Here is an 18,993-nt window from a genome sequence, read left to right on the forward strand (position 1 = left end):
AAGGCAGCTATATAGGGTTGAGTAGGATCTGGGATCAGCCATGATGAAATGGTGGAGCAGACTCGATGGGCTGAATGGCCTAGTTCTGATCTTATGTCTTATAGTCTTAATACAGATAAACCTAAGGGGATTCTACAAATATATTGAGAGCAAAAGAACAGCAAGAGACAAAATTGGCCCTCTGGAAGGTCAGAGTAATAATCTATGTGCAGAGCCCAAAAGACATGGGAGAGATCGTTTGCATCTGTATTTACTTGGGAGGTGGACGCAGAGTCTATAAGCGTCAGGCAATGCTGCAGCGAGGTTATAGACCCTATACAGATTACAGAGGAGCTGGTGTTTGCTGTTTTGAGGCAAATTAGCCTGGATAAATCCCCAGGGCCTGAGAAGGTGTTCCCTTGGACCCTGTGGGAGGCTGGTGCAGAAGTTGTATGGGCCCTAGCAGAGATATTTAAAACATCCTTAGCCATAGGTGAAGTGCCAGAGGTTTGGAGGATAGCTAATGTTGTTCTGTTGTTTAAGAAAAACTTTTAAGAATAAGCCAGGAAATTATAGGCTGGTGAGCCTGACATCAGTAGTGAGAAAGTTATTGGAAAGTATTCTAAGAGGCTGGAATATTAAGTATTTGGGTATACAGGGAATGATCAAGGATAGTCTACATGACTTTGCACATGGTAAGTTATGTTTAACCAGTCTTACAGTGTTTCAAGGCAGTTACCAGGAAAGTTGATGAAGGCAAAGTAGTGGATACCGTTTATGTGGATTTAAGCAAGGCCTTTGACAGGGCCTCCCGCATGGGAGGTTCATTTGCTTGGCATTCAAGATTAGATAGCAAATTGGCATCACGGAAGAAGTCAGCGAGTGGTTGTAGATGGTTGTCTGTCAGACTGGAAACCTGTGACTAATGGGTCTGTTGCTGTTTGTCATCTATATCAATGACTTGGATGATGATATGGTAAACTAGATCAACAAATTTGCAGATGACACCAAAATTAGGGTATAGTGGACAGCAAAGCTTGCAGGGGGATCTGAAAGAATGGGCTGAAAAATTCAGATGGAATTTAATGCAGACATCTGTGAGGTGTTGCACCCAGGGTAGATCTTCAATGGTGAGAGGTAGGGTAGAACAGAGGGATCTGGGAGTACAGATTCAACCTCCAAAGACATCACAGGTTGATAGGGTCGTAAAAAATGTTTTTGGCACATTGGCCTTCATAAATCAATGTACTGAGTGAAGGAGTTGGAATGTTATGTTAAAATTGTATAATACATTGGTGAGGCTTAATTTAGAGTATTGTGAGTAGTTTTGGTCACCTACCTACCTAAAAGGAAGATGTAAATAAGATCTTTTTATTCCACCGAGGTTGGTTGAGACTATAACTAGAGATCATGGGTTAAGAGTAAAAGGCAAAATGTTTAAGTGGACCATAAGGGGTATTTTCTTCACTAAGAGGGCAATGAGAATGTGGAACAAACTGCCAGTGCAACATTTAAATTTGGATAGGGACATGGATGAGAGGGTATAAAGGGTGCAGGTGCAGGTAGATAGGACTAGGTAGGTTAATGATTCGGCATGCACTATATGGGCTGAAGGGCCTGTTTCTGTGCTGTAATGTTCTGACTATTTTTAGACAAATGCATTAATTACTGGTTTCTATAAGCTGCAACCAAATTGATAATTAGAATTAGTGTTGGGTATATTGCATCACTACGAGAATTTGAATTGACCACCTCTTATCCTCCAACCTCCTTTAGGCATATTTGCTGAGTTTAATAGAATGTACCTGACATATTACATTAGGTTTTGGTACAGGGAAGACATAGGTGAACAGAAAAACCCGAGTATACTTGTGCAATATTCCCAAATTCCCCAATCAAATCAAGAGTTTTGGAAATGAGAAAATCTGCATATGCTGTAAATCCAAGCAATATACACAAAATGCTGGAGGAACTCAGCAGGCCAGGCAGCATCGATGGAAAAGAGTACGGTTAACATTTCAAACTGAGACCCTTCAGCAAGGCTGGTCTGGTGAGTTCTGGCAGCATCTCTAGGAAGAGGTGCAGTCGACGTTTCAGGCAGAGACCCTTCATCAGGACTAACTGAAGGAAGAGTGAGTAAGGGATTTGAAAGTTGGAGGGGGAGGGAGAGATCCAAAATGATAGGAGAAGACAGGAGGGGGAGGGATGGAGCCAAGAACTGGACAGGTGATAGGCAAAAGGGATAAGAGAGGATCATGGGACAGGAGGTCCGGGAAGAAATACAAGGGGCGGGGGGGACCCAGAGGATGGGCAAGGGGTATATTCAGAGGGACAGAGGGAGAAAAAGGAGAGTGAGAGAAAGAATGTATGTATAAAAATAAGTAACAGATGGGGTACGAGGGGGAGGTGGGGCATTAGCGGAAGTTAGAGAAGTCGATGTTCATGCCATCAGGTTGGAGGCTACCCAGACGGAATATAAGGTGTTGTTCCTCCAACCTGAGTGTGGCTTCATCTTTACAGTAGAGGAGGCCGTGGATAGACATGTCAGAATGGGAATGGGGTGTGGAATTAAAATGTGTAAACTTTGCTCTTAAACGCATCTCCCCCATTTCACGTAACTCTGCTCTTAAACGCATCTCCCCCATTTCACGTACATCTGCCCTCACTCCATCCTCCTGCCACCCCACTAGGAAAAGGGTTCCCCTGGTCCTCACCTACCACCCACCAGCCTCCGGGTCCAACATATTATTCTCCGTAACTTCCGCCACCTCCAACGGGATCCCACCACTAAGCACATCTTTCCCTCCCCCCCCTCTGCATTCCGCAGGGATTGCTCCCTACACAACTCCCTTGTCCATTCGTCCCCCCCACCCCTCCCCACTGATCTCCCTCCTGGCACTTATCTGTGTAAGTGGAACAAGTGCTACACATGCCCTTACACTTCCTCCCTTACCACCATTCAGGGCCCCAAACAGTCCTTCCAGGTGAGGCAACACTTCACCTGTGAGTCGGCTGGGGTGATATACTGCGTCTGGTGCTCCCGATGTGGGCTTTTATATATTGGCGAGACCCGACGCAGACTGGGAGACCGCTTTGCTGAACATCTACGCTCTGTCCGCCAGAGAAAGCAGGATCTCCCAGTGGCCACACATTTTAATTCCACATCCCATTCCCATTCTGACATGTCTATCCACGGCCTCCTCTACTGTAAAGATGAAGCCACACTCAGGTTGGAGGAACAACACCTTATATTCCGTCTGGGTAGCCTCCAACCTGATGGCATGATCATCGACTTCTCTAACTTCCGCTAATGCCCCACCTCCCCCTCGTACCCCATCTGTTACTTATTTTTATACATACATTCTTTTTCTCACTCTCCTTTTTCTCCCTCTGTCCCTCTGAATATACCCCTTGCCCATCCTCTGGGCCCCCCCCCGCCCCTTGTCTTTCTTCCCGGACCTCCTGTCCCATGATCCTCTCTTATCCCTTTTGCCTATCACCTGTCCAGCTCTTGGCTCCATCCCTCCCCCTCCTGTCTTCTCCTATCATTTTGGATCTCCCCCTCCCCCTCCAACTTTCAAATCCCTTACTCACTCTTCCTTCAGTTAGTCCTGATGAAGGGCCTTGGCCTGAAACGTCGACTGCACCTCTTCCTAGAGATGCTGCATGGCCTGCTGCGTTCACCAGCAACTTTGATGTGTGTTGCTTGAATTTCCAGCATCTGCAGAATTCCTGTTGTCTGCTGAGTTCTCCAGTATTTTGTGTGTGTTGCAAGAGTTTTGGATCAAACCTGGTGCAGGATACCCCATTGCACCATTTCTCTTTCTCTTATGATAATGTAACCATGTGGAGTCCAATGGTAGAGTAAACGGAAGGAATAAACCCTCTGGGTATGTCTTTTTCTTTCAAGGATTCAGACAACGCTTGCAGGCCTAACATGATATCCTCATGTTTCTTGTCATCCTGCCCATATTTTAATATTCTGGGGTTTCTCCCCCACGTTAACTAATGTCATATTCCATTGTATGTCCACAAGCAGATGGATTGGTACAATTTATGCATTCTTAAAGTTTCAGTGATAACAAAGAATATACTATTGCCAGTATAGTTTGTTGCCAGCACATGATGTTATTGTTAAAAGAAAATTTAAGTTTTATTTGTAGCTTACAAGTTCTGTTTTTAGATACTATTAGTAAAGGACGATTCAATTTCCAGCGCACTGCAAAAATTTTTCTTTTGAATCTCCAATTCAGTGAGCAACATTATAGAAACATGAGTTGCATGCAGAATGTATTATTTTACCAATTAACTTCTTAAAATTATTTTCATTTTTGTAGATTCCTTTGTAGAAGCCAAATATCATTTTTTTCCTTTGACAAAATCATTAAGGGTTAGCCTCAGATAAATATCCATAACTTGAGCGTTTATAAACATCGACAGTCAATGTAACCTTTAGCATTGGTGCCATGTAAGGGAATTACAAATGAGCATGATCCTTTCATTACCCTGTCTTTGGACACAATTTTTACTAAGGACTATTTCATATGAGGGGCTGCTACTAACAGTACAGAATCTGTGAGGATCTGCCTTCTCATTGGAGCATCTAGATAGTACTGACTGAAGTTGTCAAATGTAAGGGACAAGTCACAGTGAAGACTAGTATTGGTCATGGGGCATGAGCAGTGAGGGTTGTGTGTTTGAGGTAGATGAGATAGAAGGGTCTATCAGGAAGAAGATGGTTACCATTTATTTTACAGCAAAAACCCAGGTAAGAATAAACCCCTTTTAAATAATTCTTTCGCAAAACCTCAGGTCTTTGGTTAAGACCCGTTTAAATATACAGTCTGTCTGAACAATACAATTTTACACATGTTCTTTGGTGCTATGAAATGATATGATAAACATCCAAATGTGCACAACAAGAACACACTGTGCTTAACAGTCTGAGTTTTGATATCCTTTTGCTTTGCATATGAATTTATTTCTGGATTATAGAACCATAGATGATGAAAATGTTTACCAAAATATGATCTCACAATAACTCCTTGCTTGTTCTCCATCTTCCTCGGGTGCTCCCCTCCCCCTTTCTTTCTTCCAAGGCCTTCCGTCCTATGATACTCCCCTTTCTCCAGCCTTGTATACCTTTTGCCAATCAACTTCCCAGTTCTTAGCTTCATCCCTCCCCCTCCCACTTCCAAATCTCTTACTATCTCTTTTTTCCGTTAGTCCTGATGAAGGGTCTCGACCCGAAACGTCGACTGTACTTCTTCCTACAGATGCTGCCTGGCCTGCTGCGTTCCACCAGCATTTTGTGTGTGTTGCGTGATATCCAAAGTAGTGGTTTTAGTTTTCCTGATTTCAAAATAGAAGAAACTCTAACTTGTTAATAAGCTATTTATTAGAAGATACTCTGATAGCACAGAAATGGGAATAAGTGTAGGGATTCATGTCTCTTTCACTTTTAAGAATAAAGCTATCTAGTTTTCTTTAAACTGAGGAAAATAATAGAAATAACTATAAGCATCATCACATAATGAAAACTGGGAACTTTGCATCTTTAAAATTTGCACTGCTTACAACTTCAGTCATTGATAGATATTTGAAAATCTATAATTAGTAAATGAACCTTGTGATGTTAATTTCAACTATTTTGCCACATAGGTACGTTTGTCAAAAGAAAATGATTCTTCTTGGAAACCCACCTTCATTGTGAAGCCAGATGGAGGATCTCAAGGTGATGGAATCTACCTTATTAAGGATTCTAGTGATATCCGAATGTTGAGCAACCTCCATAGCAAGCCAGCTGTGGTGCAAGAATACATCAACAAGCCATTTCTGATCGACAGATTGAAATTTGACATTAGATTATATGTCTTACTCAAATCAATTGATCCTTTGGAGATCTACATAGCAAAAGATGGATTGTCTAGGTTCTGTACTGAGCCTTACCAGGAGCCTAACAGCAAAAATTTTCATCGTGTATTTATGCATTTAACAAACTATTCTCTGAATGTCCATAGTGGAAAATTTGTCCATTCTGACAATGTAAACACAGGAAGTAAAAGAACTTTCTCAAGTATTCTCGCTAAGCTCTCTCTCAGGGGCTATGATGTGAAGAAAATATGGTCAGATATTATTACATTAGTGATCAGGTCTATTATTGCACTGATTCCTGAATTAAAAGTTTACCATCAAATATATATTCCTCCAGGAAAGCCTGGGCCTACTTGTTTCCAGGTTAGTATAATCTTTTACATATTCTAGTAATATTATATTTTAGCTCAAAAATTATTTTGTTTAATTTAATGTGTTTATTTCTATGACATAGTCTTTTTAAAGTTTTTTTTCCCTATATAGCAAGTAATATTTACCCATACAAGGTAATGTCATCTCCAACAAGAGAAGCTAAGCACATACCATTGTCATTCAATAGCATTACCATAACCAATTTTTACAGTATCATATTCCTTGGGGATCTCCATTTTCTAGAAACTCAACTGGACTAATCATATATTTACAAATGAACATCCAAAGCAAAGAATCTTGCTGTAATCTTCAAGCATTCCCGCCATCTAGAAGGCACAAGTCATGAATAAGACCATAAGACATAGGAGCAGAATTAGACCATCTGGCCCATCAAGTCTACTCCGCCATTCAGTCATGGCTGATCCTTTTTTTCTCTCCTCCTCAACCCCAGTTGCCGGCCTTCTCCCTGTAACCTTTGATACTGTGTCCAAACAAGAACCTTCAATCTCTGCCTTAAATACACCCAACAATCTGGCCTCCACAGCCGCATGTGGCAACAAATTCCACAAATTCACCACCCTTTGGCTAAAGAAATTTCTCCACGTCTCTGTTTAGGAAGGGCGCCCCTCCATCCTGAAGCTGTACCCTCTTGTCCTAGACTCTCCCTCCATGGGGAAACATCCTTTCCACATCTACTCTGTCTACGCCTTTCAACATTTGAAAAGTTTCAATGAGATCACCCCACATCCTTCTGAACTCCAGTGAGTACAGACCCAGAGCCATCAAACGTTCATCATATGATAACCCTTTCATTCCTGGAATCATCCTTGTGAAGCACCTCAGGACCCTCTCCAGAGCCAGCACATCTTTTCTAAGATGAAGGGCCTAAAACTGTTCACAATACTCAAGGTGAGGCTTCACCAGTGCCTTATAAAACCTCAGCATCACATCCTTGCTCTTGTATTCTAGACGTCTTGAAATGAATGCTAACATGGCATTTGCCTTCCTCACCACCGACTCGACCTGCAAGTTAACCTTTAGAGTGTGCTACACAAGGACTCCCAAGTCCCTTTGCATCTTTCCATCATGTGATGGACTATCTTTCATATGCTGAGATGTATCTCCAGTGATATTCAAGGAACTCAAATCCCATTCAGGACATAGGAGTCCAATAGATTGGTATCCCTGATGTTGCCAATATCTCCATAGTTCAGTTTGACTGCAGAAGAATCTTACCTGAAGGTCCAACAAGATAGAAGGCTCTATGCTAAGCGGTGATCTTTGTATTTGCTGGGCAGTGATGGAGCACTCATTGAGACACATTTCCTATTTTAAAACTCCTTTTCAATGAAATATTTCCCCTCACTGGAAAAATTGATTGCACCCCTTTCTTCCAAATATTGACCTTCAGCCAGGCACAAAAATTTAAAATTTTTGTTCATGAACTAAATAAAATTAGATTTCCACCCAATAGCAGTTCATCATTGCTACATCACACTTTTGCTAGAAGTATCCATAAGAGATTAGGGCTGCCTTTAATTACTAGTCAAAGGAAGTCTGTTGTGTATCCAGTTAATAACCATATAACAATTACAGCACGGAAACAGGCCATCTCAGCCCTTCTAGTCCGTGCCGAACACCTGCTCTCACCTAGTCCCACCGACGTGCATTCAGCCCATAACCCTCTATTCCTTTCCTGTCCATATACCTATCCAATTTAACTTTAAACGACAACATTGTATCTGCCTCAACCACTTCTGCTGGAAGCTCGTTCCACACAGCTACCATTCTCTGAGTAAAGAAGTTTCCCCTCATGTTACCCCTAAACTTTTGCCCTTTAACTCTCAACTCCTGTCCTCTTGTTTGAATCTCCCCCATTCTCAATGGAAAAGGCCTATCCACGTCAACTCTATCAATCCCCCTCAAAAGGCCTATCCACGTCAACTCTATCAATCCCCCTCATAATTTTAAACACCTCTATCAAGTCCCCTCTCAACCTTCTACGCTCCAAAGAATAAAGACCTAACTTGTTCAACCTTTCTCTGTAACTTAGGAGATGAAACCCAGGCAACATTTTAGTAAACCTCCTCTGTACTCTCTCAATTTTATTGACATCTTTCCTATAATTCGGTGACCAGAACTGTACACAATACTCCAGATTTGGCCTTACCAATGCCTTATACAATTTCAACATTACATCCCAACTCCTATACTCAATGGATTGAGTAATTGATTAATAAAGGCCAGCATACCAAAAGCTTTCTTCACCACCCTATCCACATGAGATTCCACCTTCAGGGAACTATGCACCGTTATTCCTAGATCCCTCTGTTCTACAGCATTCTTCAATGCCCTACCACTTATCATGTATGTCCTATTTTGATTAGTCCTACCAAAATGTAGCACCTCACATTTTTCAGCATTAAACTCCATCTGCCATCTTTCAGCCCACTCTTCTAACTGGCCTAAATCTCTCTGCAAGCTTTGAAAACCTACTTCATCATCCACAATGCCACCTATCTTAGTATCATCTGCATGCTTACTCATCCAATTAACCACCCCATCACCCAGATCATTAATATATATGACAACATTGGACCCAGTACAAATCCCTGAGGCACACTGCTACACACCGTCTTCCAATCTGACTCACAGTTATCCACCACTACTCTCTGGCGTCTCCCATCTAGCCACTGTTGAATCCATTTTACTACTTCCATATTAATGCCTAACGATTGCACCTTCCTAACTAACCTTCCGTGTGGAACCTTGTCAAAGGCCTTACTGAAGTCCATATAGACAACATCCACCACTTTACCCTCGTCAACTTTCTTAGTAACCTCATCAAAAAATTCAATAAGATTTGTCAAACATGACCTTCCACGCACAAATCCATGTTGACTGTTCCTAATCAGACCTTGTCTATCCAGATAATTATATATACCATCTCTAAGAATACTTTCCATCAATTTACCCACCACTGACGTCAAACTCACAGGCCAATAATTGCCAGGTTTACTCTTAGAACCCTTTTTAAATAATGGAACCACATGAGCAATACGCCAATTCTCTGGCGCCATCTCCGTTTCTAATGACATTTGAAATATTTCTGTCAGAGCCCCTGTTATTTCCACACTAACTTCCCTCAAGGTCCTAGGGAATATCTTGTCCGGACCCAGAGACTTATCCACTTTTATATTCCTTAAAAGCGCCAGTACTTCCTCTTCTTTAATTGTCATACTTTCCATAATTACCCTTCTTGTTTCCTTTACCTTACACAATTCAATATCCTTCTCCTTAGTGAATACCGAAGAAAAGAAATTGTTCAAAATCACCCCCATCTCTTTTGGCTCTGCACATAGCCACCCACTCTGATTCTCCAAGGGACCAATTTTATCCCTAACTATCCTTTTGCCACTAACATAACTGTAGAAACCCTTTGGATTTATTTTCACCTTACTTGCCAAAGCAGCCTCGTATCTTTTAGCTTTTCTAATTTCTTTCTTAAGGTTCTTTTTACATTCTTTATATTCCTCAAGCACCTCATTAACTCCAAGCTGCCTATATTTATTGAAGATCCCTCTCTTTTTCCGAACCAAGTTTCCAATATCCCTTGAAAACTACGGCTCTCTCAAACTTTTAACCTTTCCTTTCAACCTAACAGGAACGTAAAGATTCTGAACCATCAAAATTTCACTTTTAAATGACCTCCATTTCTCTATTACATCCTTCCCATTAAAACAAATTGTCCCAATCCACTCCTTCTAAATCCTTTCGCATCTCCTCAAAGTTAGCCTTTCTCCAATCAAAAATCTCAATCCTAGGTCCAGTCCTATCCTTCTCCATAATTACACTGAAACTAATGGTATTGTGATCACTGGACCCGAAGTGCTCCCCAACACATACCTCCGTCACCTGCCTTATCTCATTCCCTAACAGGAGATCCAACACTGCCCCTTCTCTAGTTGGTACCTCTATGTATTGTTCCAAAATATTATCTTGCACACATTTGACAACTCCAAACCATCCAGCCCTTTTACAGAATGGGCTTCCCAGTCTATGTGTGGAAAATTAAAATCTCCCACAATCACAACCTTGTGCTTACTACAAATATCTGCTATCTCCTTACAAATTTGCTCCTCCAGTTCTCGGTCCCCATTAGGTGGTCTATAATATGCCCCTATGAGCGTCACAACACCTTTCCTATTCCTCAATTCCACCCAAATAGCCTCCCTAGACGGGTCTACTAATCTATCCTGCCAGAGCACTGCTGTTATATATTCTCTGACAAGCAATGCAAAACCTCCCCCTCTTGCCCCTCCTATTCTATCACTCCTGAAGCAACGAAGTCCTGGAATATTTAGTTGCCAATCACACCCCTCCTGCAACCACGTTTCACTAATAGCTACAACATCATATTTCCAGGTATCAATCAATGCTCTAAGCTCATCCACCTTTCTTACAATGCTCCTAGCATTAAAATAGATGCATTTAAGAAACTTTCCTCCTCCCCCTCTCTATTTATCCTTAATGGAGCAAACAACTTTGTTTTCTTTTTCTTCCTTTTCCCCTACATCTTTGGTCTGATTGCTCCCAATCTCTGTCCCCTACCTATCCTCCCTCATACACCGCCTACCTGCCTTCTCCATTTGTGAACCAACCTCCCCTCTCCTAGTCTCCTTAATTTGATTCCCTCCCCCCAACCATTCTAGTTTAAAGTCACCTCAGTAGCCCTCACAAATCTCCCCGCCAGGATATTGGTCCCCCTAGGATTCAAGCGGAACACATCCTTTTTGTACAGGTCACACCTGCACCAATAGAGGTCCCAATGATCCAAAAACTTGAATCCCTGCCCCCTGCTCCAATCCCTCAGCCACACATTTATCCTACATCTCATTACATTCCTACTCTCACTGTTGCGTGGCACAGGCAGTAATCCCGAGATTACTACCTTTGCGGTCCTTTTTCTCAACTCCCTTCCTAACTCCCTATATTCTTCTTTCAGGACTTCTCCCCTTTTCCAACCTATGTCATTGGTACCTGTATGTACCACGACCTCTGGCTCCTCTCCCTCCCACTTCAGGATCTCTTGGACGTGATCAGAAACATCCTGGACCCTGACACCAGGGAGGCAAACTACCATCCGGGTCTTCGGACTGCGTCCACAGAATCGTCTATCTGACCCCCTAACTATTGAGTCCCCTATTACTACTGCCCTCCTCTTCCGTTCCCTACCCTTCTTAGCTACAGGGCCGGACTCTGTGCCAGAGGCACAGCCAGTGTTGCTTCCCCCAGGTATGCTATCTCCCCCCAACAGTACTCAAACAGGAGTACTTATTGTCAAGCGGCACAGTCACAGCCACAGGTGTACTCTCTATTACCTGACTCTTCCTATTCCCCCTCCTAACCGTGACCCACTTGTCTGCCTCCCTTGGCCCTGGTGTGACCACCTGCCTGTAACTCCTCTCTATCAACTCCTCACTCTCCCTGACCAGACGAAGGTCATCGAGCTACAGCTCCAGTGTCCTAACGCGGTCTCTTAGTAGCTGCATCTCAACGCACCTGGCGCAGATGTGGATGTCCAGGAAGCTGGGAGACTCCATGACCTCCCACATCCGGCACTGAGAACAACAAGCTGCCGTCATACTCATACTTCCCCCTCTCCTCAAATAACAACAAAAAATGAATACCAAACCTTCCTCATCTCGCCCGTTTCCGTCTAAGCCCGCTGAACCAAAGCCCTTAAGCCTTCACTCTGCTGCCCACTGTATAAGGCTGTGTTCCTTTTAAATCTTCCACGCTTCACTTCCTGACATCACACGCCTGCGCAGTCCCGCCTCTCTCAACGCCGATGAAAAAAACCAAAAAATTCGAAAAAGGCTTCCTCTGCACTCCCGCTCCGATTCTCAGACTTCCTTCTCTGAATTAAACCAGAATCAGGATTTGTGTCCTTTTAAATCTTCTGCACTTCACTGCCCGACGTCACACGCCTGCGCAGTCCCACCTCTCTCAACGCCGATGGAAAGAAACCGAAAAATTCAAAAAAATGAATGCAGGAGGAAATATTGATAGCCTTAGAAAACTGTGCTCTTTGAGTACTTGGCTGTGATACTACATCCTGATTCTGATCACTTTTCATGCAGAATCCAGATGACTGCAATAATTCCATTGATATTGCTGTCAAAGAGAATTGACTCAACAATAAAAGCTTGCTTTTGCTCAATTTGCATTTCACCAGGAATATTTGGCTCCAGACCTCAATTATAACCTGTACTGTACAATAAAGCTGCATTCCAAGAGGTGAGGTGTAATCTATTGCATTTGATATTAAGGCAGCATTTATCCAATTATGGTATTAGGGCATCTTAGTTTGCAATGAGAAAAAATAGATAACAAAGGAGAAAGACTCTAGTGGCAGGAATGGTACCACACCAATGAATGGTCGATGTTAATGAAAACTCTTCTTGTCAGTGTCATAGTATCTTTGCAATTCTTCTGTATATTTCCCAATCATTTTAGATGCTTCATCTGTCACCTTACTTCCACCATAGAAGTAGGAGTGTTTTATGTTGATTGTGTAATATTCAAGTTCACTCAATTCCACAGAAAATGAACAACATCATGAGCCAAAGGTGGACAGCATTCAGGCATAGGCTGATAAATGGCAAGTAATATTCATCCATGCAAGGCAATACCTCTCAAAGAGAGTGGCTAAATACTTACCACTCTCATTCAATGTCATTACCATTATCAAGCTTCCCACTAACAACATCCTGGGGAAACTCCATTGACCACAAACTCAACTGGACTAGCCATGTATATAAAAATGCACACCCATAGTAAAAATTCTTCCATTAGCTAAATTACCAGCTGATCTCCCAAGCATTTCCACTAGCTAGAAGGCACAAGTCAAGAATGTGATGAACTGTCTTTTATATGCCTAGATGTGTTTCCAGTAATATTCAAGGAACTTGAAACCATTCAGAGTAAAGGAGCCCAATAGACTGGCATCTCATGTATCACACAACATTCATTCACGCAGTCCACCATGAACACACTAGATACAATTAGAACTATATGGTTCAATTAGGTTTGGTGTTTGCTATTTATTAATGATGTTATCAAATATAGCATTGTCATTTTTATTAAGCTTTTATATACCGTATATTGAAAAGGGAACTTTCCAATCCATCTCTAGAGTTGAGCCAATGGACTCATCATTTCATGTTCCCTATTTATTGCTTATTTATTTATTTATTTATTTATTTATTTCTACAGCACTGTGCAAAAGTCTTAGGCACATGTGCTGTATATAGCGAGGGTGCTTAAGACTTGTGCAGCACTATAGTCATTTTATGTATTGCATGTATTTTATGTATTACTGCTGTGACAAAAAAATCATGACATGTGAATGTTAATAAACCGGATTCTGATATGGGTCTGTATTGTGGACTAAGAGTGGGAATTGGGCAGGGAGAGGAGAAATCATGGTTGGGAAAAGGGGAAGGAAGTAGAGAGGGAACACAAAGCACCAGAGAGGCTTCCTGTAATGATCAATAAACCAATTGTTTGGAATCAAATGAACTTGCCTGTTGTCTCAGGGCTGGGTGCATCTGCACTCCCGCCCTGGCACTCCTCTGTCACCTGTCCCACACCCCTCTGGCAGTGCTTCACCCTTGCCATTCCCACCAACCTTTGTTCCCACCAGATGTACAAACTCGCTCTCCGCTGCACATTGACAAGCACAGCACTGTTCAAAATGTCTTAGGCACCCTAGCTAGATACATGTGCCTAAGACCTTTGCACACAGTTTGTCTTTTGCACACTGGTTGTCCGCTCCTTTGGTGTGGTCTTTCATTGATTCTATTATGGTTATTAGATTTATTGAATGTGCCCGCAAGAGAACAAATCTCAGGGTTGTATGTGGTGACATATAAGACCATAAAATATAGGTATAGGAGTATATAAGACATAGGAGGAGTATTAGGCCATTTAGCCCATCGAGTCTGCTCCCCCATTTTATCATGGCTGATCTATTTCCCTCTCAGCCCCAACTTTCTGTCTTTTCCCTGTAACTCTTCATGCCCTGACTAATCAAGAACCTATCAATCTCTTCCTTAAGCGTACCCAATGACTTGGCCTCCACAGCCACCTGTGGCAATGAATTCCACAGTTTCGCCACTCTCTTGCTAAAGAAATTCCTCCTCATCTCTGTTCTAAATGAATATCCCTTTATTCTGAAGCTGTTTCCTCTGATTGTAGACTTCCACACCATAGGAGACATCCTCTCCACATCCAGTCTATCGTGGCCTTTCAACATTTGATAGGTTTCAATGTGATTCCTCCATCATTCTTTTGAATTCCAGTGAGTAAAGGCCCAAAGCTACCAAACGTTCCTCATATGATAAGCCTTTAAATCCCGGAATTATTTTTGAGAACCTCCTTGGAACCCTCTCCAATGTCAGCACATTCTTTCTTAGATAAGGTATCCAAAATGCTCTCAATACTCCAAGTGAGACCTCACCAGCGCCTTATAAAGCCTTACATCCTTGCTTTTATGTTCTAGTCCTCTCAAAATATGTACTTTGATAATAAAGTTACTTTGAGTTTTGAGATGTATGGCAATTCCTTCTATACTACAAACTGGCCTAATTCTTTATCTTTTGAAAGTCTGTCTTTTGTTTCTTTGAACTAGCTCTTTTCTTTTTAAACTGGGATTTTATATCTTATTAGGGTTATTTCTCCACCTTGAGCTACAAGCTTAGATCCCCAGTGTAATGGTTCAGATGATTTATTGAAATGTAATGACTATTTCTTATTGAACTTAATTTCTGTTTACATAGATATTAGGATTTGATATTCTCCTCATGAAAAACATGAAGCCTGTTTTATTGGAAGTGAACGCTAATCCTAGCATGAGAATAGAACATGAACAGGAGGTAAGCAGCTTCAAGCCAATCAGTATGCATGGTAAAATGCTTGTGGTAAAATGCCACATTGATACATCAGGCACATACTATCTTGGTAGTTCTGTTATCCCATAAAATAAAAGCTTGGAGCAGCTTTTAGAGAAGATCTAAGTTAGTTATGATTTAATGATAATGAGAAATACTGTGAGATGTCTAGGCGTTCCCTCTGCTAGTTAACTATGATTAGTTTTTCTTTGTTCTTGCAAAATCAGGAAATATGATAGCTTTTAAATACTACTTTTGCACACATGGTGCTGCATTCTGTAAGCTGCTTTTCAGCCATGCACTTACTGAATTTCATTTTTGATGAGAGAGTTGGATAGAGTGGCCTCTTTCACGTAGACCTCCATGTACCTACCTAAGTGCTTCTTAAACGATGCTACTGTACCTGCCTCAACCACTTCCTCTGGCAAATAATTGTATTTATTCATCACCCTCTATGTGGAAAAGTTGCCCTGCAGGACCCTTTTAAATCTTCCCCTTTCACCCTGAACTATACCCTCTAGATTTAGACTCCCCTATCCAGTAGAAAAGACTGTTACCATCCCCTTATCTATGCCTCTGATGTTCCAAGGAAAAAAGAACTAGATTGGCCAGCTTCTCACTGTAACTTCTAGTCTGCCAGCATCCACGTAAATCTTTTCTGCGTCCTTTCCAGTTTAACCACATCTTTTCTATAACGGTGACTAGAATTGTACACAGTACTCCAAGTGCAGCCTCACTAACAACGTGCATTACTGCAACATAATATCCCAACTGGTTGATGCAAAGTTTAAAGTAAAACAAAACAGCTTGCCACTTCTGGCATTCCACAGTGGTTCCTCTTTAGGCTAAGTGTCATACAGCTTATCGTCCTTGGTTTATTAATTTTTGATACACTCTTCAAGTCCTAGATTATAATATAACTTGATGAGTAGACATCTTTTATTGGCAACAGTGTAGGATGGCCATAATTTTGCTGAAAGTGTGAGTACAAAACTGTGGGAGACATTTCGTCCATTTGTAATTCAGAATCTGCTTTGTAATGTCTTATATGTTGTTTTGTGACAGCAAAGGCAAAAAATTACTAAAAATTTTCAAATAAATAGTGCAAAAGAAAGGAAATATGTAGAGTTCATGGCTATTATCATTCTGGAATCTAATGGCAGAGGGAAGAAGCTGTTCGTGAATCATTGAATATAGGTTTTTAGGCTCCTGTATCTCCTCCCCAATGGTAGTAATGAAAAGAGGACATCTCCTGGATGGTGGGTGTCCTTATTGATGGTTACCTCCTCCTTGGGGCACCGCCCCTTGAACATATCCTCAATACCGGGGAGGGTTGTACCTATGATAGTGTTGGTTGAGTGTACAACCTTCTGCAGTCTCTTGTGATTCTGTGAATTGGAGCCTTCATACTAGGCTGTGATGCAACCAGTCAGAATGCTCTCCATTGTAAAGAATATTAAGGGCTTGGGTGACAAATTTGACCAAATCTCCTCAAACTCCTAATGAAATAGAGTCACTAGTGTGCCACCTTGGTAATTGCATCACTGTGTTGGGGTCAGACAAGTCCACTGAGATGATGACACCCAGGAACCTAAAGCTGCTCACCTTTTCCACCACTGAGGGATGATGTGTGTGCTCCTGACCTTCCCTTCTTTAAATCCACAATCAACTTCTTAAGCCTGTTGATGTTGAGTGCAAAGTTGTTGTTGCAACACAACTCAACCAACCAATCTATCTTCCTCCTATAAGCCTCCTCGTCACCATTTGAGATTTTACCTACAGTAGTTTGTCATCTGCAATTTTACACCTGTGGTTAGCCACACTGTCATGTGTGTAGAGCAGTAGACCCTGAGAAGCAAACAAACTGAACTTGATCCCAAAGGTCTTGGCTTGCACTGGGAAAAAAAAAGACAGAATTTAATTTATGAATGAAAACTAACTTACTTAAAGCAGGAGGCACTATTAGTGATGCATTCATGAGTGGCACTGAAAAATATTAATGTCAGCCTGGTCTAGATTGCTGACTTTGCATGTTCCATCTACACAGGTAGTTCCATTTCAGATGTATTTTTTCATACAATGAAGTTGGCTATTATCATTAGACACTGCTTTGTCTTTTTAGCTTTTTATTCAATTGAGGGTAGAGTAAAGAAGATTTAATGTTTTGTAAACATAATTCAGTTTTGCCTACAAATTAAAATATTACAAATATATGGTATAAATTATTTAAAAGTCAGGCAAAAAATGCAAGATTTTTTTTAAAATTATGGTATTGTGCAAAGGTCTTAGGCACCCTAGATTTTTTATATGGTTTCAGATGGTATGGTCTGTACAGAACCCTGATCTCAACATCATCGAGGCTGTCTGGAAATACCTGGAAAGACAGAAGTGTGCGAGGCAGCCAAAGTCTATAGAAAAACTGTGCAAGTTCTCCAAGATGTTTGGAACAACCTACCAGTCAATCTTCTTATTAAACTACACGACAGTGACCTAAGAGAATTGATGCAGTTTGAAAGGCAAGGGTGGTCACACCAAATATTGATTTGATTTAGTTTTTTATTGTTTATTATTTTTATAGTATTTTTTGATATTTAGAAACTTTTTGTTTCATTATTTTTGAAAGCATCTTCACTTTACAGAATTTTTTTAACGTGTGCTTAAGACTTTTGCACAATACTGTCTTTTCAATTGATAGCTGAAGTTCAGTGAGAGGACTTAATCCTCTCCTTTATTTTTGTGTTTTCTTTTAGTTCACAGTAGTATTCATTATTCTTAAAATATGCCACATGATGATTCTGAAATTTATAAGTAAATTAAAGAAATATTTATTCCTCATTTATTTCTCAAAAAAACTGCAATACTGTGCACTTAAAATATTCATTTTTAACACATGCCCTGTTGCCTTGCAAACAATTGCAAAGATTGTGAAACTGCTGACAAGATTCCTGTCTACAAGTGCAGAAAATAGTAAGGATCATATAAAGTGTGGCATGTACTCTAATTACTAAGTAGAGATGTTATTCAGCTAGCTCATCACTTCCTATCACTGATCTTTTCTACCTGTTTTATTTGACTTTGGTTCATATTTAAAAAGAACAGAGGATTGCACGAACAAGGATACTTAGCGATGTTATTGGAATGTTTCTGTCCATGGTTAGGTTAAACAAATTAATGTGGTATAATGTTACACTGTATGTATATTCAAGCCATTGAGTGGTGGAGTATTATCAATTGTGCATTTCTAGTTCTGTTGATTGGGATTTCATAGAATCATAGAATAGTTGCAACATGGAAAGAGGCCATTTGGCCCATTATGTTATTACTTATTCTATATCAGAGCAACTCTCCCAATTCCACACACCAGATCTTTCTCCATGACCATGCAAATTTTTCTCAACCATGTATTTATACAGTTTTCTCTTGTAGGCCATGATGCCTCCACTAATTACCAATTACATGCTGATTTAAAAATTGTTCCTCATGTTGTTCTTAATTCTCTTCCCCTTTGTCTTATACCTTCCATATCTAGTCCTTGCCCCTCTATTAATTGGAAGAAATTTGTCATGAGCTAGTCAAAAATATCTGCAGTAAAGCTTTAGGGCTGGCTAAAAAATTTAGCCTATGGAGTCCAGTATCTATAGTCTACATTCTTAATCTCAATGACATATCTGAAGCAGCAAATTAAACATCTATCCAAGTTTCCATAAAAGGATTTAGTACATAATAGTTTGATTCTCAAATCATCATCAATAAGCAATGTCAGGATAATTAAATTATCAAACAAGTTAACATCTGAGGAGGAAGCTATGTGAAT

General features: G+C 40.9%; 1 protein-coding gene across 1 annotated transcript in view; it reads left to right on the plus strand.

Moving 5' to 3' along the window:
• The window catches only part of ttll11 (tubulin tyrosine ligase-like family, member 11), a 181,172-nt gene that overhangs the window by 58,580 nt on the left and 103,599 nt on the right, over positions 1-18,993 (plus strand). Inside the window, exons 4-5 of the mRNA XM_072240034.1 lie at positions 5,641-6,216; positions 15,069-15,164. Of these exons, the coding sequence (XP_072096135.1) occupies positions 5,641-6,216; positions 15,069-15,164 (672 nt within the window). The remainder of the gene's footprint in view (positions 1-5,640; positions 6,217-15,068; positions 15,165-18,993) is intronic.

This window comes from Mobula birostris, chromosome 22 (genome assembly GCF_030028105.1).
Source record: "Mobula birostris isolate sMobBir1 chromosome 22, sMobBir1.hap1, whole genome shotgun sequence".
In the NCBI taxonomy this organism is placed as follows: domain Eukaryota; kingdom Metazoa; phylum Chordata; class Chondrichthyes; order Myliobatiformes; family Myliobatidae; genus Mobula; species Mobula birostris.